The sequence below is a fragment of the Neolamprologus multifasciatus genome, chromosome 17, assembly GCF_963576455.1.
Source record: "Neolamprologus multifasciatus chromosome 17, fNeoMul1.2, whole genome shotgun sequence".
NCBI classification, from domain to species: Eukaryota; Metazoa; Chordata; class Actinopteri; order Cichliformes; family Cichlidae; genus Neolamprologus; species Neolamprologus multifasciatus.
This window is the reverse complement of record NC_140455.1, coordinates 5,550,725-5,574,598: the sequence shown is the minus strand read 5'-3', so window position 1 is coordinate 5,574,598 and position 23,874 is coordinate 5,550,725. Positions and strand designations below refer to the sequence as shown.

General features: G+C 39.5%; 1 protein-coding gene across 2 annotated transcripts; it reads left to right on the top strand.

Moving 5' to 3' along the window:
- The first annotated feature begins 1,377 nt into the window (after window positions 1-1,377).
- Window positions 1,378-23,751, top strand: ttc22 (tetratricopeptide repeat domain 22). Of its 2 annotated transcripts, XM_085138640.1 has the most exons (8): window positions 1,380-1,836; window positions 3,868-4,168; window positions 4,580-4,635; window positions 4,708-4,823; window positions 5,570-5,688; window positions 6,416-6,577; window positions 6,708-6,860; window positions 6,943-23,751. In XM_085138640.1, the coding sequence occupies exons 1-8, from the start codon at window positions 1,565-1,567 to the stop codon at window positions 7,480-7,482; spliced, it is 1,719 nt and encodes a 572-aa protein (XP_084994766.1). In that variant the 5' UTR covers window positions 1,380-1,564; the 3' UTR covers window positions 7,483-23,751. The 2 variants fall into 2 exon arrangements, with proteins under 2 accessions (XP_084994765.1, XP_084994766.1); XM_085138639.1 differs by having other exon boundaries at window positions 1,378-1,836; window positions 4,580-4,823.
- Window positions 23,752-23,874: the final 123 nt, after the last annotated feature.

Below are 23,874 nucleotides of genomic sequence, written 5' to 3'. Positions count from 1 at the left end.
GTTTGGTTTTGTTCGCAGGAGCACGCAGTAACAGAAAGTGCTCACCACATCCTTATCTGATTTTCAAAGACAGAATGATAAGGTGAGGATTTACAGGGATTCACTGCTATTGTTGAACTGTTGAAGGTATTTGCATATCTCCAATACACCCGCTTTCTTTTTTGTTTTTGTTTTTATAATTCAATTCAATTCAATTCAATTTTATTTATATAGCGCCAAATCACAACAAAAGTCGCCTCAAGGCGCTTTATATTGTACAGTAGATACAGAGAAAAACCCAACAATCATATGACCCCCTATGAGCAAGCACTTTGGCGACAGTGGGAAGGAAAAACTCCCTTTTAACAGGAAGAAACCTCCGGCAGAACCAGGCTCAGGGAGGGGCGGGGCCATCTGCTGCGACCGGTTGGGGTGAGAGAAGGAAGACAGGATAAAAGACATGCTGTGGAAGACAGACAGAGGTTAATAACAGATATGATTCAATACAGAGAGGTCTATTAATACATAGTTAGTGAGAAAGGTGACTGGAAAGGAAAAACTCAATGCATCATGGGAATCCCCGGCAGCCTACGTCTATTGCAGCATAACTAAGGGCGGATTCAGGGTCACCTGATCCAGCCCTAACTATATGCTTTAGCAAAAAGGAAAGTTTTAAGCCTAATCTTAAAAGTAGAGATAGTGTCTGTCTCCCGAATCCAAACTGGAAGCTGGTTCCACAGATGAGGGGCCTGAAAACTGAAGGCTCTGCCTCCCATTCTACTTTTAAATACTCTAGGAATAACTGACCATTTTTTGTTATGCCTTGAAAAAAAATACCATTTTCAAATCATACTTACTACCCAAATAATGATTAAGAACACAGATTGGGTTTGACTGTTTCCTCAGTCACTCTGAGTGTGATGGTTTGCATTCTTGTGTGTGATAAAACAGGCTTAGAGGGAAGGCTAAAGAATCTCAAATATCTCTCAAAACAAAGACACAAAGATAATTTTACAAAACTCAAGTCAGAAATTAAATCATCCTGTCACGAGGGACTTTTAATACACCCTACCACCCACCCACCTACACACACACACACACACACACAAACACACACACACACACACACACACACACACACACACACACACACACACACACACACACACACACACACACACACACACACACAGAGAGAGAGAGAGAGCTCGTACGCTCGTACATACAAATTAGGCAAAGAAACATGGCTGAACAGAAGTGTGGCAGTTTTATTTCCAGACAATAAACATGAATATAGATGATTTCATGTATTCAAGAATTCTGATTGTGCAATAAGAATAAAAAGGTGGGCAAACATATTTTTTCAATAGCTTCACACTATCTTCAGTTATCATTCTTTTCCACTCCCAGTCACTCCCAAGCCCAACCTGTTCAACCTGTCCAAACCTGGAGCACAAGAGTGACTTATGTGAAAGTCGACTAAAGAGGACAAGGTGTGTTCTTAGGTACGATCTTCTGCTACCTTAACCATTACCCTGGTTAAGATTATTTTTTAGCATTTTTAGCCTTTCTTAAAGAAGAGACGATGGAGGCCACAGAAAGGGAAAACACAGAGGACATTGAGACTCTCATGGAGGACATGGACTACATCCCTGGTCACTTCCACCTGGATCTAAATCTTAACTGTGATCCTACTGGGCCAGTGAAGCTGAGACATCGGGACACTTATTTAAGACAGGAAAGCCTGCGAGCTGAGCTAGAAGCAGAAGTTGGATATTTGCAATATGCTGTGCGAAATCTGTTGGGCCTGCTGGCTTTTAACCTGGAACAGCTGGACACTGCTGAGGAAATATTCAGGTGAATATTCACTGCCATCTTTTTTTTAAGGAAGAATATGCAGAAAATTCACTGAGTCAGAGGAAGGATATTTGATACACAGTAAATACATGATTTCTTCAGAGATCTTGACTGCATTTTCTTTTCTTTCTTTTGTTTTTGCTGCGTTGTGCAGAATAGAAACATCAGACACATGACAAGGTTTATATATGTAAAAAACATCATACAAATTTTTATTTTAATTCAAGTAACTTAGCTCTCTGCAGACTTCAGACATTAAAATGCTGCTCGATTGTCCAATTTTTACTATTTATCGACACTTTTATTATCGTATGATTCAGCGACACATTTATGGTGCTGCAAGTTGAACCCATTTTTCTGCAGGCAACAGAAGACTGGTTTAATTCCAGCCAAAAACTATGTGGTATTAGCTGCTATAACCCTTTGTGACAAGAGACAAGTCAAAAGTATCTTTTATAAGAATTGGTAAATAATGAAAATCAGAAATACTCATTTGTCATATTAACACGTTAGCATTTGGTTGACAGCACTATTCACAGCTGCAGGTGACAGAAATGCCAGTTTCTGTCAATAATACCAAGGTGTACACCCATCCATCCATCCATCCACCTTCCCATCCACCTTTCCATCCATCCATCCATCCATCCATCCACCTTTCCATCCATCCATCCATCCATCCACCTTTCCATCCATCCATCCATCCATCCATCCATCCATCCACCTTTCCATCCATCCATCCATCCATCCATCCATCCATCCACCTTTCCATCCATCCATCCATCCATCCATCCATCCATCCATCCACCTTTCCATCCATCCATCCATCCATCCATCCATCCACCTTTCCATCCATCCATCCATCCATCCATCCATCCATCCACCTTTCCATCCATCCATCCATCCATCCATCCATCCATCCATCCATCCATCCATCCACCTTTCCATCCATCCATCCATCCATCCACCTTTCCATCCATCCATCCATCCATCCACCTTTCCATCCATCCATCCATCCATCCATCCATCCATCTACCTTTCCATCCACCTTTCCATCCATCCATCCATCCATCCATCCATCCATCCACCTTTCCATCCATCCATCCATCCATCCATCCATCCATCCATCCACCCACCTTTCCATCCATCCATCCATCCATCCACCTTTCCATCCATCCATCCATCCATCCATCCATCCATCCATCCATCCATCCATCCATTCATCCATCATCAGTTGGGTGAAGGACAGACCACTTAGTCCTTTGAGTACTTAGTTTGAGTAGTAATCTAAAAATTAGTTTAGATTAAATATCTTTGCAACTATGAGAACTTTGTTCATGTAAGCTATGTAAAATTTCAATTAAATACTAAACAGGAGGTGTCATTCAACTGGCACAGCAATTGGCCAGGTAGTTTTAGTGTCTGTGTCCACCCCTATCATAATGAATCAATCAGATCTATATTTTGAACATATAAGTAACAATAATGGACAAAAAAAACTAATAAAGGTGAAATCATTGAAAGCCATCCTATTCACATGGAGAAAAAATAAATAAATAAAAAATGCTGACCACTCCCAGTTTGAAAAAGAGTGGAAGGAAGCAAATGCTTATTAATTCCTACCCCTAGCTAGTTTATCATACATGTCTGTTTTGATTATACAGTGTAAACACATATAAATAAATATATGAATACATACATCTTTATACATTGAACTTTAATTTTTCAACTATAACTATCCACAAGTATTCCTTTTTAATATGCCACTATATACAACTATCAGTTCTTACTGCAAAGTACAAGAAATAAGAAAATGAAGAAAATATAATTATCCCATTGCAACACAGTCATAACTGCAGTAGCTGGTAAATCTATAGTTAAAATTCCAACTTCACTCAAAGCTGCCATTTCTTTTTTTTTTTTTTAGTTAGATGCTGTGTGAAATGTTTTTCAGTGCCTCCTGGATCTGATAGCTCTTTATGTTAATCTGGACCTGATTCTAAGCCCGACCGTCTGTGTGTTCTGGCCTTTCAGGGGCATTTGCAAAGAGGACCCTGGGAATCTGAATGCCTGGGCAAACCTGGGCTACGTGTACGACAAGCTGGGAAGAGAACTGGATGCAGGGGAGTGTGTGGACAAAGTGTCCAACCTCATGGGCTTAGACGGTGGTGAGGCGTCTCAGGATGAGATCGGGATTATGGCTGCACGCTGCCTGGTCGAGCAGGCCTACGTCTTTCCGTACGATATAGAGCTGGACAGCGACGACGACTTGAGAGAGCGACTGAACACTGCACTGTCTTTTTACAACAGAGCCCTGCATTATGGGGGTGACCTGGTGAGAGATATGAATACTTTAAATAAAGAGACAACACATGGTTAACTGCCAAGAATCACATTGCAGAGTGTAAAGACAAAGCGGAGCACTGATATAATGACTGGTTAGATGGTGAGCATTCACATCATTCTAGCTTTTCTACTGGATGGTATTTTACTGCGCAACACTGGTAATTAGATGGCTTTGAAATCATTGCTGACTAACTGTGTGATTCATTTCTTCCCACAAGAATTAACTGGAGGAATATGACAATGCTCAAAAGATTAAACACAGGAAGACAATGAGGCCATTTGACTTTGTTGTAATCTAAAATCACAAATTTAGTAGCAGATAAGAGCTCTTAAATCACTGTTTCACGTTGTAGGGAGCATTTAAGTGGGGTATTACTTAACTTGTGGTGCTGTTTTTCAGATACCGATAGAGGAAAAACAAAGCTGGTATTTTAAAATGGCAACAATCTACATAAGGTACAGGGTGATACGATTTAGATTACTATCACCACACAGGGTGAAAATATTCAAGTTATTTTCTGTCTGCAGGCTGGACAACATAGTAAAGACCAAAGAGGATTCTGAGTACTCCAGACTTTCGCACTACAATAAAGGACTCCAGTTTCTGAAAGAAACACTGGAATCTGAGAAAACACAGCACAAAGGTAAACATGTGACAGTATTGTATCAAAATTAATCCACTACATGTACCAGTTCTTACAGATGTTCAAGTTTCAGTACAGCAAAAAGTATCAAAACTAAAGGTGTTCATGAAGACTGGCGGTACCACACTCTTTAATAATCAGAGATTGATTATAAATGTATTAGTTTGTGCATAATTTTGCAAACAGGTGTTTGTATTTAACATCTGATTATACAAACTAACTAAAGACAGATCAATACAGTCACGATAAATGCTTTCAGTCAGAGAGTCAGAGAGAAAAAAGAAATACAAATCTGTTCCGCATGTGATCCTTAAAGGTCCCAGATTAACACTACAACACACAACATATTAGATCATGACATTATACATTTCTAAAAGAACGTCTACAATGATCTTACACAACCAATTCTGTCTACGCGTCAGTCTGAAGAGGTCATTCCCAAACAATTTGGAAAGTCAAAGTCAATCATTGCACAAGGGAAAGATTATTATTAAGAGAAAAACATTCAACATAGTCCCAACAGTCTCATTATAATTATTATCATTATTATCATTATCATATTATCATTATTATTATTGATTGCAAGGCGGTGAAGGTGTATTATCCATATGAATGAGCTACTTGTTTTTGTTGCTGAAATCATTTTGTTAAAACTACAGGCCAGTTCGTTTGTCTATTTCCTCAAGTACATGCTATTTACAAAAAATAAAAGCTGAAAAGCCAAATCTCCTCGTCTCTCCCATCAGCTCTAGCTTGGTGTTATGTCGGCATCATGTTAGAAAGGAAGAAGGAGTTTTCCCCTGTGCCCATGTCCATACACGACTGCGGTTTCTCGGCTTCGGATCCTCTGTCCTGTTATGGAACTGTGAGTTAACTCATGCACCTCTCACCAAGCTGGGACAAAAACAATTACTTTCCCTCAAACTGTTAGGACTAAACCTCTGCAATCAGCCTGTCATCTGACTTTTGTTAGAGATAACGTATCTGAATTTCAGGAGCGGGGCCTCGCCTCCGAACACGCTCCTTCTGGTTCTTATCTACATCTGTTCCCCCAGTTCTACAAGTTGTTCGTTTTTGTGCCCCTCCCTCGCTCCCCTTTTCAGTTCTTTCACTTCTTCACTTCTATTTAGTACATGATGATCTTCCAGGCCCGGGAGCTGCTGCCAGTCCTCTCCGAGGCCTTCCCCAAACTGCAGCTCAATTCATGTTTAAGCCATTCACCTTTATCTGCTAAAATGCTGTCAAACCTAAAATGAGGGCCAGTGAGTGAAATGCGTTTTATTTGAGTCTTTTCAGTTCAAAAGATTGAAAAATATGTATCTAACTAGGACAACAGAAGGTTTTTTTTATTCAACTAAAAACTCCTGAACAAGGCATTAACTCATTTTTACTAATTGCTCATTTGGTTTAAGAATGAGTGACAGACTGGCGACCTGTCCAGAGTGTACCCCGCCTCTCGCCCTGTGACAGCTGGGATAAGCTCCAGACCCTGAAAAGGATAAGCGGAAGTGAATGGATGGATGGGTTTAAGAAATACTGCTGCACTGTTCCCTTTTAAGATGAGATAATAACAGATCTGTCTGTATTTCCAGGCCATAAATATGGCCAGTGACGATGCATTTATCCTGAACCTTCTGGCGAGAGTCTTCTCTCTGCTGGGTAAACATGACATGGCTACAGGGATCTGCAATATGGCCCTAAATGTGCTGCCAGATCCAGAACTCAACTGGCAGGCTTACTGCACCCGTGCCAAGGTACTGTAGCTACTACTAATCAAGTCAGTTGCTATGACAGCTCCTTTTAAGGCCAGAATAGCTGTATTAGTTTAAAGTGGCTAGTACGTGTAAAACGTTTACATATTTGGACAACATGTTCTCTGTGTAGATCAATATAATCCTGTACGTGGGGGACCTCGAGAAGGCAAAGCTTGGTGATGGTGGAATCCCAGACCGACAGAAGCTAATTGAAGCTAGAAAAGACTTAGACAAAGTACTCGGTGTACGCCCCTGTCTTCGAACACATTTGGAGATGGCACAGGTAAAAGCATAAAGTGCAAAGCTGGTCAAATTCTGTGTTTTATGTCCCAACAAGGCTTTCAAGTTGATGTTTTTCACTTCAGGTATACTACTACATGGGTGTAGATGCACTCCAGGAGAGCCTTTTGGTGGATGAGAGTGCAATAAATAGTGCCCTGGTGAGTTTGTCTCACGCTCTGAAGTTTGAGCTGGGAGACTGCTTACCGGAACTTCATGTGCTCAGAGGACGCTGCCTCCTCGTGAAAGGCGAGGAGCAGAACGCCGTAGACTGCTTCAAAAAAGCTCTGGAGTTAGAGAAACAGGGGAGCAGAGACACGACAGCCCTGCGCTGCCTCTTACAGGCTCTCCTGACTCTGTTCATGCAGGGAGACCCTGACCCTGGCATTGTCATCACTCAGCTGGAAATGTGGGTTCTCAAGGCAGAGGAGCTGTACTCTCAGGACATAGTGAAGGCTGAGCTGAGGTACCTTTACACGACACACACGGCAGAGGTTACAGAGTTATCGAAGGTTCTGATCAAGACAGGACGCTTGGACCTAGTGAGGAGGCTGCTGGATACAGTGGTGCCTAAACAGCTGGCTAAAAAGAGATCACTGGTCTTTAGGTCGGTCTCGTTAACATGATGCAATGATATGGCTTGAACAGTTATTAAAGAATGACTTAACATCATTTCATGTATTTAAATAAACAACTCTTACGAAGTGCTGTCTATACAGCATTTACAGGATGTTTTCTCCAAACTGTGATTAATCTATCGTTCTGTTTTTTGTAAGATAATAGCTGTAAAGTATCATGTTTTTTAGAGTGCTTCGCAAACTGAGTAGTTTTACATCTTAAGCAGTCTTACTGCTATTTGAGTAGCTATTGCAAAACCCACACACTGTCCCACTACCTCTCACTTAGTAGATGTTTTACCACTAATGACCTGCAGATGGCGGTATATACCATAAGATTGTTGTACCAAAAACAGAGTTGGCAACAATGTATCGTGAGCCTTTGAGAAGTGTGATGTAAGTGTTTATAGGACATTTAAAATTGCATTTAATAAAATAATTACTTTTGGAACACTTAATACACCAACTCTTGCAGATGTGGAATCTCAATCCTGTGTAACACTTTTCTAAGATTTTGGACCACTGCGTAAAGCAAAGTTCTTCACCACTACAAAAAAAAAGGCTTGGGAAAAAAAGAAGAAGTGTTTGTAACACCAAGACTCTCAAGAGGCTGCAGGAGAGACTCCCCAAGTTTAAGCAAATGTTAAAAAAAATGATACTGACAGAGGTTTGAGGGGATACAAGCATTTAGTTGACACAGTGATTGTTGATATTTTCCTTAATATAAATACATGTCTATTAATTTGTAGTTAAATTAATAAGTTATGATGACATATACAAAGCAAACCTGTTGCTTCATCCTGCTGCAGTTTGAAGGATAAAATCACACAGAATTGTATGTTGGGACTCTGTATTTCTTATACTATATTAACATATACGCAAGCCTCAGTTACTGTTAAGGAAAGTACAGCTGGTTTAAGGTTTTTTTCCCCCCAATATTTGAAAGGTACATTTCTAAATTAGGGGTGTAATCTTCTGTACTTAAAAATACTTACAGGCAGGTACAGTAGAAAGTGAAAATAAAATCAAAGTATGAGTCTGGAAAGAAGATTATTGGAAAGATTATTTTTTCCAAAGTTGTTTTAAAGAAAAAAAAAGATACAAATGAGTAAAACCTTTATATATGTTTTTTTCTTTTTTGTCTCAAAATGAGTCCAGTGTGAAGGTGAGTGATTGTAAGTATTTATGTATTTGCAAAAGCAGCTGAAGCAGTCTCCACCTTTCTGTGGAAGCCAAAATGGATTTCCATTCCATTGTTATTCAAATATGTTCACGTAGCCTTGAGTTTGTCGTGACGCACTTCAGACGTCTCTGCTGACTTCACTGCCACTACACTGGGGACTCATGAGATCTTGTTTACAGAATATAACATATTCTGAATATTCAGAATATAACATATAACAGGATGCTCAGGACGGATTTCATTCAAAAGTATAAAACAGTGCAGTCCCCGTTGGAAAATCACATTGTAAATTTTTACATAAAAGGAAAAATGCTTTTATTAAGTTCATTTGACAACTTCTTTTGTTGAGCGCCGGTGCAGAAAGATAGAAACTTACATGAAGGACAAAAACCACGTGAAAAAAAAGTTACAGAACTACACAAAGATTTCAAAATTTTATTAATCTTTTAGTTTTATCAAATCATAAACAAGAAGACTGAAAGTCACAAAGTAAACCTAGACTGAACGCTGAATGAGCTAAGGCAAAGACAAACTTTAACTCTGCTTTCTTTAAAAGTTAGATTTATGATAATGATTTGAGTTACAATTTGTCTGATCCCCCATCGTAAGGTCTTTGACCGTTTCTTGTTTTATTTATTGCAAATGTGTTTGATGAGTCAGAGGTCTTTAAAACAGGGATTAAATTAAAAATATGCATGAATAAAACATATTGTTCTTGTCTTTAGATCATCAAAGCAAACCTCTTACCAGCTCTTTAAAAAAAAAGTCAAAACCAAATACCAGTTCACTTAGTCACACCAAACATAGTTAAACTCAATCAAATGCCTTTTTAAAGACAGAGCACACCAATGAAAAGCAACCCTGGTATGAAGCCATAACAGACTCTCATCTTTGCCTGGTGGACTTAACTGGTGCAGGCTGCATGTTGATGACACTTGTGCTTTTCTTGCAAATTTTTAACTCACGGTGCATCTCACACCAAGAGCACCACACACAGAAACAGGAACTCATGATGTCCTTACAGATAGAACTCTGTAGAGAAATATTTGGTAATTATACACTTTTACCACTTTATCCAGTCATTAGTTATAGCTATAGCTCCTTCCTCCCATCACCCCAATCGGTTGTGGCAGATAGCTGCCCCTGCCTGAGCATGGATTTCTTTCTGTTCAAAATGAGTTTTTCCTTTCCACTGTTGCCAAATGCTTGCTCAAAGTGGGTCATTTGATTGTTGGCATTTTCTCTCTGTTATTATAGGGTCTTTACCTTAAAAAATAAAGTGCCTTTAAAAAGATTGGATTGAATTAACTATTACTGAACTGAACTATTACTAATACTTGAGCATCAGATTCTCTTTATTTCTGACTGTGGGAATGTAAAAAACAGCAGAAATTTTTAACAAGAATTTCTTTGACAAATTTACCTTGATGCCGTATATATATCGAATCCCAACCTTAATGGCTAAGGCAGCAGGAGGTACAACAATTGGTATCCCAATGGCTGAGATCACAGCTGTGCTGAACATGTCGCATAATGGGACTCAGCGGTGGTCTCCCATCTGTCCTACAACTGTGCAGGTAAGGCAAGGGCAGCACCAGAAACCATAGCAGCCTGAAAACAACTGCAGTTTTACGTCGTAATACATGATTTAAGCGACAACACATACTGTAGCTGAACAATTGCATAGAGAGTTGTTGATGCTTACAAGATGTCATGTGTTTACAACAGTCACAGAGGGTGGTACTCTAGTTTGTCGATGATTGTGTTTCCATTGTTGTTGAATGTTAGTCACAGAATAAAGTCAAATTACCTGTTGATACATAGGAATCAGTACCAAGCAACAGCACCTAAATAGCAAAATTGTCACTTTCAGCAGCACATATTTGTTGTTGATTCAAATGCAGAACATTGATTTGGATGCTGAAATGCATAGTAACAACATTAAAACAGAAAAAAAACCCAACCTGCTATCTTCTACAATTGAAATACATAAATGTCAATGTTAAGTTTTAAAGACAAAAACACTAAATCTACACACAGTGCCAATGGACATCAGTTACAGGCCCTAAGCATGTTTTAAAAACTACTTCATGCTTTATGCTAGTACTATATACTGCTTTATATATTTCAATAATAATCACAATACATCATATTTCTTATGAAGAAACATAAAAAAAAAAAAAAAACAACAACAAAAAAAAAAACATACCTGCCAAAGCTGGGTATGTTGTTGTGAAGTCAGGTAAATATGAAAGAACATGCCTTCTGTGCCTTTTGTATTATACAAACACTTGGCAAAAACAATGTTGTAGAACCAGAATTATTGCCAAGAAAAGGTTAAAACAATAATGTACATTAGGAATCATGTGTCCGTGGGTTTGTATTTCTGTAGGTGTGCCAAATGTGTTGTTGACTCCACATTAAACAAATATGTAAGACTGCGTTCTTCCATTTGCGCAACATCTCTAAAATTAGAAATATCCTGTCTCAGAGTGACGCTGAAAGACTAGTTCTTGCATTTATTACTTCCAGGCTGGACTACGGTAATTCATTATTATCAGGATGTCCTAAAAACTCCCTGAAAAGCCTTTAGTTAATCCAAAATGCTGCAGCAAGAGTCCTGACAGGGACTAGAACGAGAGAGCATATTTCTCCTGTTTTGGCTTCCCTTCATTGGCTTCCTGTTAAATCCAGAATTGAATTCAAAATCCTGCTCCTCACATACAAGGTCTTAAATAATCAGGCCCCATCTTATCTTAATGACCTTGTAGTACCATATCACCCCATTAGAGCACTTTGCTCTCACACTGCAGGCTTACTTGTTGTTCCTGGAGTATTTAAAAGTAGAATGAGAGGTAGAGTATCACTTCCTGTTCCTGCTCAAACACAGTGGTGTTTCTGAGTAGCTTATTTGCTTAGCAATTTAATTAACAACTTTTAAATACATTCTTTTTTCAGAGTATAATCTTCACGGGCTTCATCCGAAGCACACTTTCTGTGTACTCACTACCTAATTTATAGCCAAAGTATTCACTCACTGTCTCTGTACTAGGGTTGCCAACTCCCTGAGAAATAAATAAGGGACACCTCATTATTTTTTTAACCATTTGACTTGAATTTGATTTAAGTAGATGCGTATTCTTTGTGATATCAACACATGGGAAACAAAAATCATTTAGCCATTTATTTTTAGCTCAAAATGACATTAACACAATAAAACAGGTCTCTTTCTTAAACAGAAGCTTGTCATACTTAACTTTTGAGAATAAAAGTAAATCTTTCTTTAAAAGAACTCTGTCCTGCTTAATTTAAAATTATATAAATTAATAGAAAACAATAGAAAGAAAAATATTCTTGTAACAGTGCACATTTAGTGCATTTAGTGCAATTGGCTTCAGTAGAGGCATTATTTCAGCTTTTGCTCCCGTTTGTAAACCCACTTGTTCCCATGATTACGCATCATAACTCATCATCATTATTCATCTATGTATTACTTTTATGTATTACTCATCTATTTGTTGTAATCATCTATCCTTGCAGTTGTTTATTACACAAAATAAATTATATTATCACACTTCTGGCCAGATAGCGCTGATATTCACTGCACATGCCCATTTTAACCTTAACCAGAGGGTTTAAAAACAAACAAACCAGTGTTTAAACTTTACATACCATATCTGCTTCTGCCGTGGCCTGGTGGACAAAAATTGGTTAAGGGTTTCCCGAGCTTTCACGCCCCTCATGTTCTTCATGTGCCCACCATTAGAAGCATGTCTATGGAAAAAGTGCGCCGGCACACAGTGCAGTGCGCTTAAGGTGTTATCGTGCACTTTTCCAGCCAGGTGTTTTCCTTTTCCCATTCTTCCCTGTACTTTTGCAGCCTTTTTGTCTTTCTCTGAGAGGAACAAACATTGCTGGTCTAATGCTGGGCTTACACTGTGCGATTTTTGGCCCATTTTGAGCCGATTTTTGAGTCGTGCGACCAATTTGGTGATCGGCCCGATTTTGGCCTTCATCGTGCATCGTGTAGTATACGTGGGGTAATGAGAAGCGATTAACACCTCACGACCAGCTCCCGATCATCAATCGCTCGTGAGGGTGTCACTGCAGCCGCTTACACTGCTCACGCGCAAACACGTAAACGTCGGTGAAAAAGACGGAGCAGAACGGCAGTGCAGCGTGTGATCTGGACACAAGCGATGGAGGCACTTGTAGAACTTTGGAAAGCTCATCCGAGCCTTTTCGATGTGGCATCACCAAATTATCACGACCACAACAACCGTGAAAATAGTTGGATTTACATCGCTGCTCAATCACAGCTGCATGATCAGTGTTTTTCATTAGCAATTTAGCAAAGTTGATGGTGGTGTGTGTCTGTGTGAGTGAAAGACAGAGAGGGAGAGCGAGCGACAGATTTTCTGTTATAACCTTCATTTTATGGAGGCACAGTGTGAGCACTCAGGTCGCATCAGAGCATCGGGCGGTATAGTGTGAGACCCTGCATCGTGACCTACGAACCTATAACCCATGCGAGCCAATCGTGCAGTTTGAAAATCGCACAGTGTTTGCCCAGCTTCAGGTGTACTGTCGTCTGAGACTTGCACCGCAGTGTCGGCATTTGTTTCCCTGTTGGCCATGCTTTTTGTTGTGGTCATATGTTGTTTTCCGGTATTTTCTCCGCAAGCGACCTTTCCTCAACCAATGAGATGAGGGTAATCTGAATTGTCATACTCGAATTGTCATAAGTGTGCTGTCAGCTCATTGGTCACAAAGCAGGAGCGGGGCTGGGAATTATGTTTTAAAACAAAGCGTTAATTACATTAAAGCTTATAGACTACTTTTGATTCTCACTGTATTACGGGACAAAGTGCGTCCCTTTTCAGCTCAATACGGGACGTGTACTTTTGTTTCTAAATACGGGACGATTCCGTTTTTTAAGGGACGGTTGGCAACCCTACTCTGTACTGTTTCGCTAGCTTAGCTTAGCCGACTCGTTAGCACCATGGCTACTTCACCTGTCCCTCCTGCACTTTCTTGCTCATTGTGTCAGATGTTTAGTTACTCCTCGGCCTCCTTTAGCAGTAATGATATCTGTAACAAATGTAGCATATTTGCAGCTCTGGAGGCCAGGATTACTGAATTGGAGACTCGGCTTCGCATCCTTCATTCACCCGTAGCTAGCCAGGCCCCTGTAGCTGGTGCAGCCGAAGATAGCATAGGCCCCGCTAGCTGTTCCCCGGCAGACCCCAAGCAGCTGGGGAAAGAGGGCGGCTGGGTGATGGTGAGGAGGAAGCATAGTCCTAAACAGAAGCCCCAGGTACACCACCAACCCGTTCATGTGTCTAACCGTTTTTCCCCACTACGGCGACACACCCGCCGGGGATCAAACTCTGGTAATTGGTGATTCTGTTCTCAGACATGTGAAGCTAGAGACACCGGCAACCATAGTCAATTGTCTTCCAGGGGCCAGAGCAGGCGACATTGAAGGAAATTTAAAACTGCTGGCTAAGGGTAAACGTAAATTCAGTAAAATCATAATTCACGTCAGCAGTAATGACACCTGGTTACGCCAATCGGAGGTCACTAAAATCAATATTGAATCTGTGTGCAACTTTGCCAAAACAATGTCGGACTCTGTAGTTTTCTCTGGTCCCCTCCCCAATCAGACCAGGAGTGACATGTTTAGCCGCATGTTCTCCTTAAATTGCTGTCTGTCTGAGTGGTGTCCCAGAAACGATGTGGGCTTCATAGATAATTGGCAAACCTTCTGGAGGAAACCTGGTCTTGTTAGGAGAGACGGCATCCATCCCACTTTGGATGGAGCAGCTCTCATTTCTAGAAATATGGACAAATTTATTAAACCCCTCAAAATATGACTATCCAGAGTTGGGACCAGGAAGCAGAGTTGCAGTCTTGCACGCCTCTCTGCAGCTTCTCTCCTCCTGTTACCCCCCCCCCCCCCAAGAAAAAAAAAACCCCATCTCCATAGAGACTGTGTCAGCTTCCAAAAAGACAAAAAACAAACTAAAAACCAGCAACAAACAACTTAAACATAAACAATTACAAAGAAAGAACAATACAGTATCCACATCTGAACCATAGAGTAAAACAGTGAAATGTGGATTATTAAATATTAGGTCTCTCTCCTCCAAGTCTCTGTTAGTACATGATTTAATAATTGATCAACAAATTGATTTACTCTGCCTTACAGAAACCTGGTTGCAGCAGGATGATTATGTTAGTTTAAATGAATCAACACCCCCGAGTCATTCTAACTACCAGAAATCTCGAAGCACAGGTCGAGGGGGCGGTGTGGCAGCAATTTTTCACACCAGCCTATTAATTAATGAAAGACCAAGACAGACTTTTAATTCATTTGAAAGCCTGATGCTTAACATTGTCCACCCCAGCTGTGAAACTCAGAAACCAGTCTTACTTGTTATCATCTATCGTCCACCTGGGCCTTACACAGAGTTTCTGTCTGATTTCTCAGACTTTATATCTAATTTAGTTCTGAGCTCAGATAAAATAATTATTGTGGGTGATTTAAACATCCATGTAGATGCTAAAAATGACAGCCTCAACATGGCATTTAATCTGTTGTTAGACTCAATTGGTTTCTCTCAAAATGTAAAAGAACCCACCCACCACTTTAATCACACTCTAGATCTTGTTTTAACATATGGCATAGAAACTGAACATTTAACAGTGTTTCCTGAAAACCCTCTCCTGTCTGATCATTTCCTGATAACATTTACATTTACAATAATTGATTACACAGCAGTGGAGAGTAGACTTTATCAAAGTAGATGTCTTTCTGAAAGCGCTGTAACTAAGTTTAAGAATATAATCCACCCACTGTTATCATCGTCAATGCCCTGTACCAACACAGAGCAGAGCAGCTATCTGAACGCTACCCTAACAGAGGTCGATTATCTTGTTAATAATTTCACCTCCTCACTACGTACGACTCTGGATACTGTAGCTCCAGTGAAAACTAAGGTCTCTAATAAGAAGTACCTGACTCCGTGGTATAATTCTCAAACACATACCCTAAAGCAGATGACTCGTAATCTGGAGAGGAAATAGCGTGTCACAAATTTAGAGGATCATCATTTAGCCTGGAGAAATAGTTTGTTGCTTTATAAGAAAGCCCTCCGCAAAGCCAGAACATCTTACTACTCATCACTGATTGAAGAAAATAAGAACAACCCCAGGTTTCTCTTCAGCACTGTAGCCAGGCTGACAAAAAGTCAGAGCTCTTTTGAGCCAACCATCCCTTTAACGTTAACTAGTAATGACTTCATGAACTTCTTCACAAATAAAATTTTTATCATTACAGAAAAAATTACCAATAATCATCCCACAGATGTTATATTATCTACAGCTACTCTTAGTACCAGTGATGTTAAGTTAGACTCTTTTTCTCCAATTGATCTTTCTGAGTTAACTTCAATAATTACTTCCTCCAAAGCATCAACGTCTCTTTTAGACCCCATTCCTACAAAACTGCTCAAAGAAGTCCTGCCATTAATTAATTCTTCGATCTTAAATATGATCAACCTATCTCTAATAATCGGCTATGTACCACAGGCCTTCAAGGTGGCTGTAGTTAAACCTTTACTCAAAAAGCCATCTCTAGACCCAGCAGTCTTAGCTAATTATAGGCCAATCTCAATCTTCCTTTCATATCAAAAATCCTTGAAAGAGTAGTTGTCAAACAGCTAACAGATCATCTGCATAGGAATGGTTTATTTGAAGAGTTTCAGTCAGGTTTCAGAGTTCATCACAGCACAGAAACAGCTTTAGTGAAGGTTACAAATGATCTTCTTATGGCCTATGACAGTGGACTCATCTCTGTGCTTGTCCTGCTAGACCTTAGTGCAGCATTTGATACTGTTGACCATAATATCCTATTAGAGCGATTAGATCACGCTGTAGGTATTACAGGTACTGTACTGCAGTGGTTTGTGTCATATCTATCTAATAGACTCCAATTTGTTCATGTAAATGGAGAGTCCTCTTCACACACTGAGGTTAATTATGGAGTTCCACAGGGTTCAGTGCTAGGACCAATTCTGTTTACATTATACATGCTTCCCTTAGGCAGCATCATTAGAAGACATAGCATACATTTTCACTGCTATGCAGATGACAACCAGCTCTATCTGTCCATGAAGCCAGATAACACACAGCAATTAGTTAAACTGCAGGAATGTCTTAAAGACATAAAGACCTGGATGGCCGCTAACTTTCTGCTTCTTAATTCAGATAAAACTGAGGTTATTGTACTCAGCGCTGAAAATCTTAGAAATATGGTATCTAACCAGATTCTTACTCTGGATGGCATTACCTTGGCCTCCAGTAATACTGTGAGGAACCCTGGAGTCATTTTTGACCAGGACATGTCCTTCAACGCACATATTAAACAAATATGTAAGACTGTGTTCTTCCATTTGCGCAACATCTCTAAAATTAGAAATATCCTGTCTCAGAGTGACGCTGAAAGACTAGTTCTTGCATTTATTACTTCCAGGCTGGACTACTGCAATTCATTATTATCAGGATGTCCAAAAAACTCACTGAAAAGCCTTCAGCTAATCCAAAATACTGCAGCAAGAGTACTGACAGGGACTAGAAAGAGAGAGCATATTTCTCCTGTTTTGGCTTCCCTTCATTGGCTTCCAGTTAAATCCAGAATTGAATTCAAAATCCTGCTCCTCACATACAAGGTCTTAAATAATCAGACCCCATCTTATCTTAATGACCTTGTAGTACCATATCACTCTATTAGAGCACTTTGCTCTCACTCTGTAGGCCTACTTGTTGTTCCTAGAGTATTTAAAAGTAGAATGGGAGGGAGAGCCTTCAGTTTTCAGGCCCCTCTTCTGTGGAACCAGCTTCCAGTTTGGATTCGGGAGACAGACTACTATCTCTACTTTTAAGATTAGGCTTAAAACTTTCCTTTTTGCTAAAGCATATAGTTAGGGCTGGATCAGGTGACCCTGAATCCTCTCTTAGTTATGCTGTAATAGACGTAGGCTGCCGGGGGATTCCCATGATGCATTGAGTTTTTCCTTTCCAGTCACCTTTCTCACTAACTATGTATTAATAGACTTCTCTGCATTGAATCATATCTGTTTTTAACCTCTGTCTCTCTTCCACAGCATGTCTTTTATCCTGTCTTCCTTCTCTCACCCCAACCGGTCACAGCAGATGGCCGCCCCTCCCTGAGCCTGGTTCTGCCGGAGGTTTCTTCCTGTTAAAAGGGAGTTTTTCCTTCCCACTGTCGCCAAAGTGCTTGCTCATAGGGGGTCATATGATTGTTGGGTTTTTCTCTGTATCTATGGAGCGCCTTGAGGCGACTTTTGTTGTGATTTGGCGCTATATAAATAAAATTGAATTGAATTGAATTGAGAGCCTTCAGTTTGCAGGCCCCTCTTCTGTGGAACCAGCCAAGGGTCAACCATACAATATAAAGCTCCTTGAGGCGACTGTTGTTGTGATTTGGTGCCATGTAAATAAAAGTGAATTGAATTTAAAAAAATTGAATTGAAGACACAAACATGTTCACGTGGACAAATATGTGGCACTAAGCTCACAACTCACTGAGCCATCCAAACAGCCAGTTATGCACTCATTCTGATAACCTCCATCCATCCATTCGCTTCCGCTTATCCTTTTCAGGGTCGCGGGGGGCGCTGCAGCCTATCCCAGCTGTCATAGGGCAATAGCCGGGGTACACCCTGGACAGGTCGCCAGTCTGTCGCAGGGCTAACACACAGAGACAAGAAACCCTTTGCACTCATATTCATTCAAACCTATGGGCAATTTAGACTAATCACTTAACCTATCCCCATAAAATGCATGTCTTCGGACGGTGGGAGGAAGCCAGAGTGCCCAGAGGGAACCCACGCAAACTCCATACAGAAAGACTCTGGCCTGATGATGGAATTGAACTCAGGACCTTCTTGCTGTGTGGCAACAGTGCTAACCACCATGCCACTGTGCTGCTCCCCTCAAAACAACAACTATCAAAACAACAACAGGGAGAGGACGAGATTTTTTTCAGCTGAGATTTGATGCTGAGATTTGCAGTAAAGTGGAATAAAAATAAATACCCCTGTTCACAACTTTCAGTCAAAAAACTGACACTGTACCTCTTTTTTTTTTTTTTTTTTTTTTAAAAACAGAATCTTTTTAACAGCAACACAAGGATTTGAGCTGCTGTGACTGTTCCAACTCTTTTTGTAAGGTAATGGTGGATTCCTGTGTTAGAGTAGACGACTGAATTAACATCTTCCCTTGTTCTGTTATTTAACATTTGATAAACTATGTCAACCTGTTACTTTTTTGGTCAGGCTTTCTAGCACATAAGTACTTTGCACTTTGATTTACTGATGAAAATATGCCTGTTTGTCCATTTAAAATTATGGCAGTTCTTTAGATGAATTAAGAAATTTATTCATCTATTACTGTAACATATAATTTGATTTAAAAGATGTTCAGAAACTTAATTTATTCTAATAATGTTTTGCCCGTTTTTGAAAACTCAGTTTGTATTCTTGTGTGAAACCTTTTGTGAGTGTAAGTTATCCATCTCAGGATACCATCAAACATTTACATGGAAGCCTTGTGTTCATCTTTGCAACTTCAAGATGTTGAGCCAAAGACAAAGTGAAATAAAAATAACTGTGCTATGTTCCAAGAAAGCATACCATTAGATGTATGACAGCTTAGTTTAAAAAAACAACTTCTTAACCCTTTAACAACCTGCTTTTCCATTGTTTGTTTCTTGGTGTGGAGCAGAAACAGAATGTAAATGTAAATGTGTGCCATTTTAGTTTAAACTACCTAGCTAGGAAACAGACCATTGCTGGTTATGAATTGTAGGGTAAATTTGTTGGTAATTTGTATTGTGTTATTTATTTAACTGTCATTAATTAGGACATTCTTGATGATTTGGGTGGTTACTTATGAAATAATCTTTTACAAGCGAAGAAATTCGATTATTCATATTATTTTCCAAGCTACAGTCAGCAATATGTTTTAATATGTTTTCACAGCTTAGCAGAAACGTTATATGTTCTGTAATCCTTATGTAACACGTTCTCACTCCTAATGTTTTGGATAATGATAACAGTTTCAGCATATGGATCTCCTATCATGAAAAAGTCGATAACATGGAACAGACGTTTTTAATATTTTTAGTCAAGCACAGCTTAAACACGTTAGGAACTAATATCATTAAAGCTAAATGATTAATGTAGAGCTATACTGGACATGGACAAGGAGACATTTAACCCAAATGACAACGTAGGCAGGAACAGAACGTTAACAAATAAAGGCTGTTTATTCAAAACAGTACAAAATAAGAAAAACGAACTGAAATGAGGAACTACACAGAAAAGCTAAACTGGGGAAAATGGGAGAACCTGAGAAACATTGGACACACACAACCTGAGAGACACAGAGGAAGACAAACACATGCTCTGACAAATAGCAAGAGATAATATATACTCTGAGGGAACACGGAAGGAACAAAATTGGACATTAACAAGGCACGCGAAGCGAATCTGAACACAATGCACACATAGGACTAACAAAATAAAAGAAGAAGTAGCACAAACACTGAGACTCAGGTAAGGACATGCGAGCTTGAAGCTAAGATGGGGATAAACAAACATGGAAACACACGAGAAACTGGGGAGACACAAAGGATGAAACACAGAGAAGAACGTGGGAACAGTGACGAGACAGAGCAAGACAAGCCATGAAGCACAGAAGGTCCAAAATCAGTTATCGAGGTCTACCTGACCACTGGGCGAGACTGAGGCCTGCTGCAGGGACAGAGGCATCCTAGGAACTGGCCCAAGTACACGTTACAATCACCCAGAAAAGCAAAAGCAAACATATATGGAGGCATATTCTATAAACAATTAATTTCTCAGCTGTCATTAAGAATGTTTAAATGGTTTAACAGACTTATACAATTGTATTGAGAAAGATTTGTGGTACATAGATGTCCATTTATTCACAAACTTTTCAATTCAATTCAATTTTATTTATATAGCGCCAAATCACAACAAAAGTCGCCTCAAGGTGCTTTATATTGTGCAGTAGACACAGAGAAAAACCCAACAATCATATGACCCCCTATGAGCAAGCACTTTGGCGACAGTGGGAAGGAAAAACCCTTTTAACAGGAAGAAACCTCCAGCAGAACCAGGCTCAGGGAGGGGCGGCCATCTGCTGCGACCGGTTGGGGTGGGAGAAGGAAAACAAATTGCTAAAAACCAAATGAATCTTTGTGTTTGGCATGTCTCCAAGAGCCTAGGAGCAGAAACACAGCTTATTTCAAATGGATTACAACCATTACCTCTCTGCTGAGGCCACCTGAGATAACAGACTAATGGCAGTGACCAGCTCCTTGCTTTGGGCTTTGGCTTTAAGCCTGGGCCTGGGGAAACTGGATCCCTATATTTGTATTGGTGTATGCCGAGAAAGCACTGTACTGTTAGGATTGTAAGTGGCCTTGGTAACACTTCATAACACAGCCCTCAACTTATGGTCTTTTTATAAGATAAGATAAGATGACCTTTATTAGTCCCACAGATGGGAAATTTGTTAAATTCTGTCCCATAAATTTAGCATGTAATTTTCTGTAGCAAAAAACTCATGGGTGGGTACAGTAGAAGAAGTTTTTGAAGTTACAGAGAAAATAAAGCAAACTACATAGTAAAAACATTTTAGGAACCTTTTTTGTTTACTCTTTTGTGAAAGAAATTTTTTTGTGTAACAAAGATGCTACCAAACAAAACTAAAAAATTAGCTCTGCAGGCCTGCCAAAGCAGAACCAGACCAGACTGATGCTCCTGTGAAGAATCTGTTTAAAAGCAACAAAATATTATGTGACAGCAACCCAACAGAGTCACACTGCAATGATGAAAGTAAATGTCTGTCATTTGTTTATGCACCCAAGTATGGCTCAGCTGGTCAAACATACTTATCTTGTTCTATCCTCGCGTTACTTGTAACGTGTTACTTGTAACGTGTTACTTGTAATGCGTTACTGTAATCCGATTACTTTTTTCAAGTAACGAGTAAAGTAAGGGATTACTATTGCAAAAACGGTAATTAGATTACCGTTACTTTCCCGTAGGAACACTGCGTTACTAAAACCGTGATTTTTTTGCAAGAATGTCTCATGACAGTGACGTAAGCAAGTGCGACGTTCATGACAACAGCTGTGTGCAGATTAACAATAGATAATATATCCAGTGCGGGAGAGAGTATGAGCGTGCAGCGTTTAAAGCGTGGAAGTACTGACCTTACTTTGAGTTAGTTTCGTTTAGTAGGATCTGCACAACCACACCATCCAGACAAAATAGTTACACAACAAAATTGTCCTCCGTGTACGGTGGTCCCAAGAGTTCAAATGTACTGCAACTTAAGAAAACACCAGCACATATTACAACGCTGCAAAAACACACAAAAACAACACATTTAAAAGAAGCAGAGAGTTCAGCTGTGTTGTAAGCAGGAAAAAGATGCAAGGGAACATGTGTTTTATTCGCATGATCGTATAATAATGTAGATGTAGATGTTTACTATTTGCTTTTCACTTAAACAGCTGTTTTGTCACACCATTCTCCCCAAAATATTGTTGTTGTTGTTTTTGTAGCTTTTAAAGTATTATTCTCCTTCTATTGTGTTTTGCATGCTTTTCAGTGTTTTTCCTTTGGTGGTGCTTCCTTATTTTCTTAAATTTCAGTGCATTTGACCTCTCAGGACCACTGTATCCACATTTTAACCAGTGCAGCAGTTTGCACACAGCCTGGACTACAATGCAGGGCCCAGTGAGCAGAGCAGTTTCAGACATCTGAGTCAATAAAGTGAGAAAATGTGAGGCTGAGGCTGCTAGATATACAGATGAACTTAATGTGACATTAATGTGGCACATTTTCCACATAAAGTCATTTAGCAAGAAATGGACTTTACAGATCTTATCAAACATGAAGATTATGAGGATGGAAATCTATCGATCGGCTGCCCTGATCTCCAGTATGCATGCCTGGGTGTCATTGGGCAAGATTCCCAACATTTGTACTCTGATACATTCATCAGAGTACAAATGTTGTATAAAGTGCTTTGAAGGCTCAGGTAGAGTAAAAAACACTATATAAGAAGCAGTCCATTTACCTTTTACTGGCGATTAAACTCCATAATCATGTAAGTCAGCAGAATGTCTTATTTTTTCAGATTTCTTAACCTTTATTATTTTCATATTTTTGGTCTTTATGCTTTCAAACCATTGCACTGTAGGTTAGGAAAGCTGAGTAAGTAATATAAAACCAAGACTGCATATTTAAGCTTTACACTAAATACTCTAATAAAATTAAAGAAAAATAATGCACCCTTAAAGTTGATCATTCAATCGAAAGTTATTTAAGCATAAAGTAATTGTATGTTGAAAATGTAGGGAGATTTCAAACTATGCAGAGTTATGGATGCGTAAAAGATTTTTAATAAGTGTGGTATATACATGAATGTTCATTATTTTGAAGTATAATTTAGAACATATTTCTTATCTTTTTTTCTCTTTTTAAAAGACCTGAGGGTAAACTGTAACTGTAGTAGAGCATAACAAGTCATCTAACAGCTACTCGTTATTTCATTTTGTCTTTGGATTCGGGTTTTGCAGCATGTCTGTGTAACTGATAACACTTTCGTGTTTTCACAGCTGTGGAAATAAACACAAGGTTTCCAGCTTGATGGTGTTTGATGACATTTTAGAGAATGGATGTGTTCATATCAAGTGAAAGAGAAACACATCTATCAGGTAACCACAAGAAGTATGTGTGTATATTCATGTAACATCTATGTAGTGTGTTGGGTTCAAATATTGAGGAGGGGTAGAGGAGGTAATAAACTTCCATAATAACAACACTGGTCCGGCCGGGTGGAGTCAAACGATGATTTTAATGCACACGCGTGGGAAGATCGCCCACTGTCCGCAGACAGCGCCGATCCCCAACTTACAGAGCATAAGCAGGTGTTTTATACCTTTCAGGGCTTAAATTTACTGACGCCCCTTGACATCACTCAGATACAGTTCATACATAGGTTTCAAAACCACAATGACTTAAGACAGTTTAAAAATAACATTGTCTCCGTCTCAACAGCAGATGCTTCCTGTCATCTGACTTTCACTTCCC